Genomic DNA, 12,341 nt, shown 5'->3' with positions numbered 1-12,341 from the left:
TTTCTGTGCTAAACCTCCCCGTATGAAGGTCTTTGCTTTGTCATAGCTAAAATCAAGCAATCCACTTAACTTGCCATCACATTTTGGTCCAGCTTCTCTTATGACTAATTTCATTAGCTGTTTTTTTATGTTCAGACTGAGCTGTGTGGCGATTAAGACATAAAAATAGTATTCATTAGTTTTAGATCTTTCTAAAATGCACGTTACTAAGCATTAGCTGTGCCAGTCCATGCTGTCCATTTTGCATGTCTGAATAGGCTGACATTTTAAAACATACTGTATTTACAAAGGCACCACAAGCAAATAATGTTTTTTTAAGAGAGCAGGGTGAAATGTGGCCATACACTAAAACCAATCAAGATTGTCAGTAGCTTACGGATTGTGCTATAATACTGAAGTTGATACATTCTGCTCCTAAAATTAAGAGTCTCAGTCCAAATGAAAGTTCTGAAGGGTCTTACTGTAATCATAATGAATCTTAAATTACACAACTGACCACAACAATCTGTGCAAACAGACAGCTGTTACAGGCACCCAGACTTTTGCTTAAATGTTCTGTGAGGCCCTGAGTCAGTGGCTATGAGTCAATGCTAGTCTACTCTCATTCGTTCATCTATAAATAAGTATTGCACGTGTCAGTCATGTCTGATGATTGAGCGTGGCACTGTCTCCTTAGCTATTTGTTAGGTTCACATCAAGACTGACCGCTCACATCAGCGCACTTCCTCAATAATTCAATCTGTTGTTTCACATGTGTCCTGAATGTCCACACCATTCAGTAGTGAAGGGTTATTAATGTCTAGTCTTATGAGTATGGATGTGGAGGCCACATTTCTTTCTTTCTTTCCTACAATGGGAAGTGCATCTTCTTGGCTGCCTAATCATACTGTTTTGCAGGGTAACACAGTAATTGGTTTACTTTTGCCTTAAGAATGGTAACGAATTCCCTCTTCAGTCTAACCTGTTGGAGAACCACTGTAGGAGTCACCATGACTCTGCATGTCACTGAAACACACTGGGGACAGTCTGCACAGAGCTTTTCTGTCCATAAGCAGCTCTGGCTCTAAAGTCTTACCAAACGGTTCAGAAAAAAGAAGTTACAAAAAAATTATCCCAGGCCTAAACTTGCTGTTTCTGTTATACATAAAGTGAGAAAGATATTGCAAAAATCAGATTAAATGCATTACCCAAAAGACCAGTTTGGAAATAAAGTTAAAAATACGTTGGGAATGTTAAAAAAGAAGAAGGTAGATTTACATAAAATATAAAACTAGAGCTTATTTCAAATATTCACAAGATGATCTAAAAACACCAAGCTTCACAAAAGCAGAATTCCTTAATTAAAATTTTGTCATAGTTAGATCCTTATAAGGGATTGAAAGTCTTATTTATTTATACTATAAAAGGTCCTAATGTAAAGCTAACATTCCATAAATATCCTATAGAAGTCCACATGGCTTTATGTCATGGTTATGCTAGATTGTGTCAAGACAAGCCTTCTGTCAAAGAAATTATTAATGAACCTTCTGCTATAGCCATGTATTACGGATGATCTGTGTAGCTTCCCGGTTTAATCCCTTAGTTACAGTGATCGGTGATTACATACTGTCAAGGCTAGGTTGTCATGATAGAACATTCAGTCATGGCATGTTGTAATGATTCTTCAGTGCATTTACTCTAGTGGTGATACTGTTTCATGATGAATATTTGGTCCCGGTTATACTGTTGTTTCATTATCACTGTCATGTTGGTGATACGTTGGATCATTTGTGTAATGGTTTTAGAGTAATACAAGATGAACCTCATGGCATGATCATACTGTGAAGTTTCATAATGAGTATTTCCTCATTTTTATGCAGCATTTTACGTTTTGGTGAAACAAAACTGGAGACATTCGTAGTGATCATTTACTGTTGAACTGGAGTTGCAACTTTTCATGTCCTGCCAAAATCAACATTCAAGCCTTTCTTAGCTAAACTGCTGTAAAGAGAGATGATCTCAGTAATGTCTGTTAAACAGACGGTCATGGTAATAGCCATTTGTGATATAACTATCCTTGGCATTTGAAAAAAATGAAATATGACAACATCATGTTGACCAATTAGACTTATCTTGAAGGCAGGATTTAAATTAACTTAGTAGGAGTGAACTGCTTAGACAGGCCCCCTTTGTCACCTGTATTTGGGTATAGGTACAACACTCCAACTAAAGACACTTCCCATGGTTTTACATCTGTGGTGCTCTTTTCTTGGATTTCTGCTGTAATGTAAGACATAGGATTATGCACAGTGATTATTGGTATCATGATTTAACTTCAGTCATACTTGGACTTTTGATTCACGTTGGCTTTCATGAAGTGGGAATTTTAGCATTTTGAAAACATAGTGACTCCATAATGCACAATATCAATGCAGCAAAAACTGGCCACATTGTGCAGGGATCACTGTCTGGGTTCTGGATCATCTCAGTCTGATTCTCAGAGTTTATCTAGAAGTGAGCTGAGGTATTTTCATTTGCAGGAACACAGAAAGACTGTGATTCTCACTATACGGTTGTCATCTTAAGTCATACTATGGGCACATTTTACTTTGGGAGCAAATTTTAATCAATGGCTGTGTTGGTCCGAGTGCAGCATGCTGGGTTGATTAGTAAATTCTTTAGGCCCTTTCGACCCCGTGCTTTCTTGTGTGTGCTGTGCTTATTCTGTTGTGACAGGGCGGATGCACGGTTAGTTGCTTCCTCTATCTGTAGCTCCAGATGTTTTTGGATTGCATGCCCAAGAACTTCAGGGTCTACTGAGGCACCATATACTTCCCATGTCATACCTTCTTCATCCCACTTGACTTCTTTCACTGGAGACTTCTGAACCACTGGCTCCTGAACAAGATTGATTTCTGGGTACACATGTGGTGTCCTATCAGTGAGTGGTGAGCAAGGAGTACTGGACTCACTGGTTTGGACTGCCATGTCCCTGAACTGTAGTGTTAGCTCTTTCAAAGAAGTCATGGTGCCAGCATCTCTGGTCCCCCTGTGTCCAGTTCCTTTCTGTTGGAGACACTCTATGCCTGCATTCTCTTTCATCTCTGTACCTGGAATAAGACAAGTCATCACTCTCTTAACATCCAATCCTGTCTCACTGACAGAAGAGACCAGCCGAGGAAAAGTCATTATGCCAGAAAGGGACTGGGCGTGTGCTGGACAGCAAGGCATAGAGGAGCTCTGCTTTCCGCATGCATCTCCTGAACTGACCACGCGTGAGAGCAATTGGACAGGTGCAGGTATAGGCAAGGAGTGGCAAAATGCTGGGAAAGTTCCTTCTGAGTGAGTATGATACGTTTCTGCACATAACATGGAGGTTTGAACATGGGACCCATCCCCTCTGTGGATTCCAGTTTTTTGGTTACATAACACATTGGGAACACAGAGGCCCAAAGCCTGAGGTTGCTCAAGAGGAACACTGTTTATGGGACTCCTTCTACAAGAACCGATTTGATGTCCTTGAGTGGCACATCCTATAGCATCCCAGTTACAAATCCCCATATTAGGAAAGGTCATGCTGCACCCAGGACATACCATCTGTCTCTCTTTACTAGAATACAAGCTGTCTGAGTGGCTCCTCTGCACTGGAGGTTTACTTGTTTCAAGCCACCTTGTTTCCTGGCATCTGTCACTAGAACTGAGCTCTGTGTTGTTAATCTGTGCAGAAGTTGACACTTGATCAGCTCTTAAATGGGGGCTCATATTTAAAGTTGTGCTGTTGATAGCTTCTAGACTCGGAGAGCAAATCACTTTTTTCTCCATGGTGGAAGCTGGGCACAGTGAAATCGGTACAGTGATACTTTCTGAGGACCCCTGCTGGTTGCTTCTCACTTCTCTCTGCTGATGACATACTCCATTGCTAAGGCTTTTTTGGATATCTTGACATTTCTGTTCAAGTTCTACAACACCCATGGGCCCTCTTAGGGTGTCTGAATAGCTTTTTGAAAGTGGAAAAAAAGCTTGATCCATCTTGTGGCAACTTCCACTGGAACATGCTAGCCCTTCTGAAGCCAAGTTAGCTGAGAGTCTTCTGTTGTTTGCTGCCATCTAGCAAGAATACCTACAGAGAAAAAATAAATTGGCATTCAATGTACATAGGGATATTAAGAATTAGTAAACAAGCTTGCTGCTATGCAAAAAACATTTTCATTTGCACTGTTTGTGTCATTCAGTCCCATACATCCCTTTCTGTTCCAACTGTTTGGGGTGGTGAAGATACAAGAGAAGATATTATTAAGGCAAAGGGCCTGTCAACTGCTACACAGACTAATACAAAGCATCCACATTCATGTAATTCAAGGGTTCCAGTTAACATCCATTTCAACAATGGGAGGAAGCTGTCTTCATCTTTGATGCTATTAGCAGGCTCGTCTTTAGATAGGCAGATGATAACTTGAAGAATTAGCATAGTGACTTATGATTGTGAATTATTTTTAACATCAGTCCTCTTGGTGCTTCAAGACCCGTTTTAATTAGTGATTCCATCTGTAATGGTAGTACACCTTCAACCTACAAAACATAAGAATCCAACATTTTTCTTTGCTTTCTCCTGGGTGAACATCAGGCAATTGGTATTACTTTTCAGAATGTACTTTATAGATATTGGCTTATCATTTAGCACTAAGGTTACTTGCTGATGTGAACACATGCATTTATATAAATTTAAAGCCTTATCTTCATTATGTTTGTTTTTAATTTATTGTTCTTATACAAAGTCCTACTCATACAATTATTTTTATTCTCCATCTTCTTGTCATGGAAGAGTTCCTATTCTACTTTCACCGGCCACCCTATTAGGTGCACCTGTTCAACTGCTTGTTAAGGTAAATATCTAATCAGCCAATCACATGGCAGCAATTCAATGCATTTAGGCATGTAGACACTGTCAAGATGACCCGCTGAATTTCAAACCGAGCATCAGAATGGGGAAGAAAGGTGATTTAAGTGAATTTGAATGTGGCATGGTTGTTGGTGCAGAATGGGCTGGACTGAGTATTTCAGAAACTGATGATCTACTGGGATTCCCACACACAACCATCTTTAGGGTTTATAGAGAATGGTTCCATGAAAGGAAAATATCCAGTAAGCAGATATTTGTTGACGTCAGAGGTCAGAGAAGAATGGCCAGACTAGTTTGAGGTGATAGAAAGGCAACAGTAACTCAAAAAACACTTTTTACAACTGAGGTATGCAAAAGAGCATCTCTGAAGACACAACACATTGAACCTTGAAAAAGATGGGCTACAGCAGCAGGAGACCACACCGGGTGCCACTCCGGTGAGCTAAGAACAGGTGACTGAGGCAACAATTTGCACAGGCTCACCAAATTTGGACAAGAGAAGACTGGAAAAACGTTGCCTGCTCTGATGAGTCTTGATTTCTGCTGCGATATTCAAATGGTAGGGTCAGAATTTGGTGTGAACAACATGAAAGCATGGATCCATCCTGTATCAGTGATTCAGGCTAGTGGTGGTGGTGTAATGGTGTGGAGGATATTTTTTGGCACACTTTGGGATCCTTAGCACCAACTGAGAATCGTTTAAATACCACAGCCTCCCTGAGCATTTTTCTGGCCATTTCCATCCCTTTATGACCACAGTACACTCATCTTCTGATGGCTACTTCTAGCAGGATAACATCTCAGATCATCTCAAACTGGTTTCTTGAATATGGCAATGAGTTCACTTTACTTAAATGGCCTCCACAGTCACCAGATCTCAATCTAATAGAGCACCTTTGGGAAGTGGTGGAACAGGAGATTTACATCATGGATGTGCAGCCAACAACTTTGCAGCAAATGTGTGATGCTATCATGTCAATATAGACCAACTTCCCTGAAGAATGTTGGTAGCACCTTGTTGAATCTATGCCTTGAAGAATTACTGCAATTCTGAAGGCAAAAGGGGGTCCAACCTGGTACTAGCAAGGTGTACCTAATGAAGTGGATGGTGAGTGTATAATTGTCAATGAATTGATACGGATCATGATTGCATGCTGGCTCCCAAAACTAAATATAGCAGAATTGAACAGTTATTTCTGAAGTACAGTACACCCAATTTCCTATTTTATCAATTATAATCCTGAAAAAAATCATGACTTTTACAATGTTAAAGAATGGTTTCTTGCTTTTAAAGAAACTGATATTTCTTGTGAAGACAGCATCATTGCTCTATCTGTCTATTTCTGAAGCTACTTAACCAAACCTAAAGCCACAGGGCATCACATATTATTCCAGAGAACAATGACCATGGGGTGGAAAAGTGGCACAGTGGTAGCGCTGCTGCCTTGCAGTAAGTAAATCAGGGTTCGTGTCCCAGGTTCTCCCTGTGTGGGACTTGCCTGTTATCCCGAGTCTGCGTGGGTTTCCTCCATGTGTTCCTGTTACCTCCCACAGTCCAAAGACATTCAGGTTAGGTGGATTGGTGGTACTAAATTAGCCCTAGTGTGTGGTTGGGGTGTGGATGTGTATGTTCATCTTGTGAAAGATTGTAAAGGGTTTGTTTCTCCCTTGCACCCTATGCTAGCTGGGATAGGCTCCAGCAGACTCTCATGACCCTATTCAGAACTAAGCAGGTTAGACAATGACTAATTGACAATGGCCACAATCTTGGAATTGACCTAACACACGAGATAAGATTTTAGGATGGCTAAAAATCACTGCTCTATAAACAACTCCAAAAATGTTGTGAAAATCACACTGCCTGATTCACTGACATCGTAAATTAAAATTTTTAATTCTGCAATAGAAGATGCCAAATCATGTGCACCTTTGATTACAAAATCAAGGAACAAAAGACAACAAATGATAATGGCTATTCCACAGGGAATTTAAAAAAATAAGGTGAATCCAAAAAATTCACTTGATGTTTATTTGGGAAACTTTCTAGGCCAGAGAAATGTTCAGTAATTTATAGGTGTCACTCACTTGACAGAACTCATGTACTGTCACTGCCATTTACATAAATTATGGAAATGTCAAACATGCTTCTTACATCAGGTAACATAACATAATATTTTAAAGCATGCTTAATCCATTTCAGGGTTATGAGGGCATAGCACTGTGTGCAGGCACACAACAGCATCAGACTGAGTGCCAGTCCATTGCATGACTCTGTCATAAACACACCTTCACATGGTTAATTTTAAATTGCAATCTAACCTAACCTACTCATTGTTGGTAATGTGGAAGGAACAGTGGAAAACCTGGCAAAAAACACACACACAGGGTTTACCACTACATGGATAATGTCTGATGTATGGCTCAAACTCAGGAACTTCAACCATTGTGTTAACATGCCAACATCCAGCAATTCATGTCATGTCATTTTCTAACCCACCTAATCTAGACCAGGGACCCACTTAGCATAGGGCCCAAGGCAGGAACAAACCCCCAAAAGGATGCCAGTCCATTGCAGGGCAAACACACACATTCACACACCCACACAGCAAACAACTACTAAGGACAATTTAGTGTCACCAGTTCACATACATGTCTTTGGAGAGTGGGAGAAAACCAGAGCACCTGGAGGAAATCCACACAGATACAGGGAAAACATGCAAACTCTGTGCAGGGAAAGCCTGGGACAGGAACTGTGGTCTTCTTACTACAAGTCAGCAGAGCTACCACCACATAAGAATAATTTTGGAAACCAAAAATTCAGTCTGGAAGTCTATAAAATTAAATAAATGAAGCAATTAAAAGTACAACTTAAAGCTAAATGTATTCAGCTTTAGTATATAGAGAATATACATTATGAAGAAAATAAGCTTTAAAATTAGTTCTTTAGCAAGACCAGTGAGACAGAAATGGAAGATGGAGTACATTTTATATTATTACAAGAAATTATGTCTTAACCCAAGAGAACTGAATGAAGCAATTTTGTTACAGTAATGTGGCTGAAAGAATCACTTTAACAATGTTAAAACATTTTTTCTAGATACTAGAAGGAAACAAGGTCATGACTTAAGTTGAGTTGAATAACCTGTTTATATTAGCACTTGTGGTCTTTGACCGAGACCCTTACCCATGTGGAAAGCCTTCATAATGGAAGGACTGGATTGCTAGGTGACAGCCCCCCTGGGTTGCTACAGTGCCAAAGATTCCCACAGGGCACTCTGGGAATTGGTATTTGTTGGCTCAGCCCTGTTGGGGTCTAAGGATGGATCCAGGGAGTGCTGCAGGGACTGGGGAGCCCTACTTTGTTGGGCTTCCAACTCACCCCGATGTGCTTCCGGACCACGCTTTTGAGATACTGGAAGTATTCCCATTGTAAATAAAAGAAGGCCACTGCCACAACTTGAGGAGCCAGAGTTGGGAGGAAGGAGATGAAGCTTGGTGGAGGAGGCAGAGGAAGAAAAGACAGAGAGATACAGAGTGCTTTATTGTCATTGTGCTTTGTAACTGTGGCTGTGGTTGGAAACATTCGTTGGAAGGGTTTCCCTCGTGATAGATCTTCCTGTTTGCTGTGACTTCTGTCCAAGCCTGTGTTGGGTGTTTGGGTGGCCACACATTGTTCTTCTTATTTTTTTGAGTTCTCTAAGATATAAGTGAAAATTTTTAGTAAAAATGTAACTGAATCTGTGGACTTTGTGTAAACTGAAGCCAATCTGCGTTTGGAGCCAGGAGTGAGTTAGAAAGCTCTTCCTGTTTCAGTGTCCTTACATTATTTATGAAGAAAAATACTACTACATTCTTTAATGCAGAATTGTAAGCATTTTGCATAGTTGGTAATGATCATTTAGGGCTGGCAGAGGCTGTAAATAACTTGGTGTAGTTTGCGAGGGTCACATTTTTTAAAAATCGGTGAAAAAGGAATTGTAGTGCTTACATTTGAGGGCTGCAGTGGCTGGAAATTCTCTTCATAAACCTTCTGCAATAAGTACATTTTATTTTTATTTAGAGTTCTTGCTTTGTATGGCATATTTTTCTTGTTTGGCACTCTTAGGATTCATAATGAATTTGCTTGAGGAAATACCCTAAGTCTTCAACAGTATGTATACTTTTACAAGCCAATTAATCAGACACTTGTCTTCAAGAATGCCTTACAAATTAATCCTGAGTTGTCTCATCAGGTTTGTGAGGTGCCCAGATTGCCCACAGCTAGCATATCCCCCCTTGAACCCGGAACATCAAAAGACATAAACCAAGATAGTCAAGGGTGAAGTTGGAAACAAACCGCACAGCAAAGGTGGTGTATCAAAGGTGCCTAGTGCTTTTTTTCATCAATAAAATGTTCCAAAAATCAAAGTGTGGTGCTTCTTCAAAGAAATATATATGACGTAAACAACTAGTGCTCTTCTGTGTGAAATAAAGTCAATGAATAAATAAATATGTTAAGAATCAAGAAGACATCGGGCTGTCTTTTTCTTTTCTTTTCTACCAATTCAGCATGTCTTTCTCCCTCTATCTCTTCAGCTCACCTGTCTGGTCTTGCAACCAGGCCAAGACGCTAACAGCTGTGGTCCTTCTCTCCAGATCTTGTCCCAACTACTATCCCCGGCTGGACCTCTGTCTTGCCTACATCCTCCTTGGCATCTACAGGATCATTAGGAGCCCACCTAGTCACTCCCTGCTCCTCCATAGTGGTCCCACATCCGATTCTGCCCTACTAGCCATGCCACTTGATTACTTTCTTGCTTCTCCTCTTTATAGCCTATCCAGGCTCTTTTATACTCCTGTAGGCACAGTATCTTAATTACGACCTGCTAAGAGTCAAGAAAGAAACTGCAATCAATCACGCTCTCTCACATGTAAGCATGACTAGCCCCAATCTCCCCCTTAAACACCCTGTAGCCACATGATCATGCACAAACAAAGATCCTAAGTTGCACCATTTTTATTTTAAAATGCCTGCTCCATGGGCTCCTGTTGTGTTGTATCTATGGGACCTTAATTCCTAAAAACTAAAGCTAAGCAGGTCAAGGCAAAACCATGAAGCTCTGTCAACTGTAATACTTTCATACTATCCACATTTGCTAGATTTGTAAGAAAAGTAATATATATAGTGCTAGGTTAAAGTAAACCTATCCAGTAATTTACCAAACTCTATCCAGTTTTAGGGCCAATGGAGTCAGGAATAATACCAGGACATTATGCCAGTCCAACCCAGGACACACACATGCATAAACCCTTATATCATGGAAATTTACAGATGCCAATTAACATTCACATTTTCATAATTTGGAAGAAGCTAGTGAAAAACTCCCATAGGTAGGAAGAAACTATAGAAACAATGATACAATAATATGGAAAAAATGGGCAAACCCAGTGTTTGTGTGTCTATCTGCATGTTCACCCTGCAATGGATTGATGCCCTATTCAGTGAGTGTTCCTGCCTTGTACCCTGCATTTGCTGGGAAAGGTTTCAGCTTCCTCTCAACTCTCTTCAGGATATAAGTGGGTTTAGACAATGGATGGATGTATGGACAGACACAATTTGTAAATAGGTCAGGATTTGAACAAGGTCATAGAAAACCAGAAATGCATGAAATAAATGACCAAGTAATGTGGTAGAAGGTAGGTTTTTAGGGACTTTCCAATCTGGACTTAATGTTATTATGGGGAATCTAGATGAATACGATGGATGGGTTTGTTGGGATGAATGACCTTCTCTAATGTACTAATATACTATTTGTAATGTAGTAGAATTTCCCAATATATCTGTGATTTTCATATGAAACAGCTCTTATTTTGAAATAACCTGAAGATGTAATTAGCCTTAGAGTTCCATTAGGTGGCAGTACCCAGTTGTGTGTCTGTTGGTTATCTTGGTAGGTCTGGTCTTTGAGTTATATAATTAAGTTGGACCTCCTTGCATTTTCTGTGTCAGCTACGTTACTGAATGCAGATTCTAAGTGAATCATTCTCTTTTAAAAGTTATTATAACATGAGAACATCAGAACAATTTAGACAAGAACAGGCCATTCAGCACTACAAAGCTTGAAATCTTATCAGCATAATTCTTCCAAAATAACATTAGTTTGAGTTTTGAAGGTCCCTAAAGTCCTACTGTCTACTGCACTACATGTGTCTGGCTCTTTGTATGAAGAAAATCTTCCTAATGTTCGTGAGAAATTTACCCTTAACAAATTTCCAACTGTGTCCCTGTATTCTTGTTAAGCTTCTTTTAAAATAACAGTCTCAATCCACTGTACTAATTCCCTTCATAATTTTAAACAATTCAATCATGTCACCTCTTAATTTTCTTTTGCTTAAACTGAAAAGACCAGTGATTTTAGCTTTTACTCATTCTTAAACTTTTTTCATAACACATCTAATGTAGTCCTGGAGTCAGCCTAGTCACTCTTCTGGGGACTTTGTGTAACCCGGAGACCAAAACTGCACACAGTACTCCAGATGAGGCCTCACCAGTGTGTTATAAAGCTTGAGCATAACCTCCTTGGACTTGTACTCCACACACCATGCTATATAACCTAAAATTCTGTTAGCCTTTGTAATGGCTTCTGAATACTGTCTGACAATGATAGTGTCGAGTCCACCATGGCATTTTTACTTCCTAGCTTTAATACTTTATATTTACTTGCATTAAATTTCATCCTCCACAAATCGTCTCAAGCCTGTATGCTGTCCAATTAATTTCAATTATCTGCTAATCCACCTAACTGGGTATCATCTGCAAACTTAACCAGCTTTTTATTTATATTCCTATCCAAATTATTTATACATATTAAAAATATTAGCAACCCTAGCACTGACCCCTGTGGAACACCACTCTTAACATCAGCCAATTCTGATACTGTTCCTCGCACCATCACTTTCTACTTCCTGTGTCTGAGCCAATTGTGCACCCATCTTTAAACATCACCCTGAACGCCCACTTCTTTCAGTTTGACGCCCAACCTCTCATGTGGCACCTTATCAAATGCTTTCTGAAAGCCAAGATAAATAATATAATAAAGCCAAAAAATAATAATAATAAATAATAAATAATATCATATGCTCCACTTTGATCATATCCTTTTGTTGCTTATGATACCCAGAACACAACCATGTCCCTCTACTCAAATCTGCATGCAAATTTCAGGAGTACATCAAAAGATAAATAAATTGTTTAATAAGGTAACATGGTAAATGAAGGTGAGAGTAGATGTGTTTGTGAGAGTGCCTTACAGTAGATGGGCACCTGGTGCATTGATGGCTGTGCCGTGTGCCCTGTGCTAAGATCTGGCCTTGTCACAACCCTACACTGAATAAGTCAGTCTGGACAGTGAACAGATGGATGAATGACTCCTTTCTTGAATATGCTTTATATCGATAAAAAAAACTGTGGTGTAATGCTTTA

The 12,341-nt window shown here is 39.7% G+C and overlaps 1 protein-coding gene across 3 annotated transcripts in view; it reads right to left on the bottom strand.

The window, feature by feature from the left end:
* Positions 1-1,227: 1,227 nt before the first annotated feature.
* LOC114646798 (uncharacterized) overlaps positions 1,228-12,341 on the bottom strand; it is a 57,345-nt gene continuing 46,231 nt past the window's right edge. For all 3 annotated transcript variants that reach the window (XM_028795140.2, XM_051923340.1, XM_051923341.1), the window contains one exon: positions 1,228-4,099. In XM_028795140.2, coding sequence (XP_028650973.1) covers positions 2,602-4,086 — 1,485 coding nt within the window. In that variant the 5' untranslated portion in view covers positions 4,087-4,099 and the 3' untranslated portion in view covers positions 1,228-2,601. The remainder of the gene's footprint in view (positions 4,100-12,341) is intronic.

Source organism: Erpetoichthys calabaricus, chromosome 2, assembly GCF_900747795.2.
Source record: "Erpetoichthys calabaricus chromosome 2, fErpCal1.3, whole genome shotgun sequence".
Taxonomy (NCBI): Eukaryota; Metazoa; Chordata; class Cladistia; order Polypteriformes; family Polypteridae; genus Erpetoichthys; species Erpetoichthys calabaricus.
Note: the sequence above shows the minus strand (reverse complement) of the source record. Positions and strands in the feature narration are given on the sequence as shown.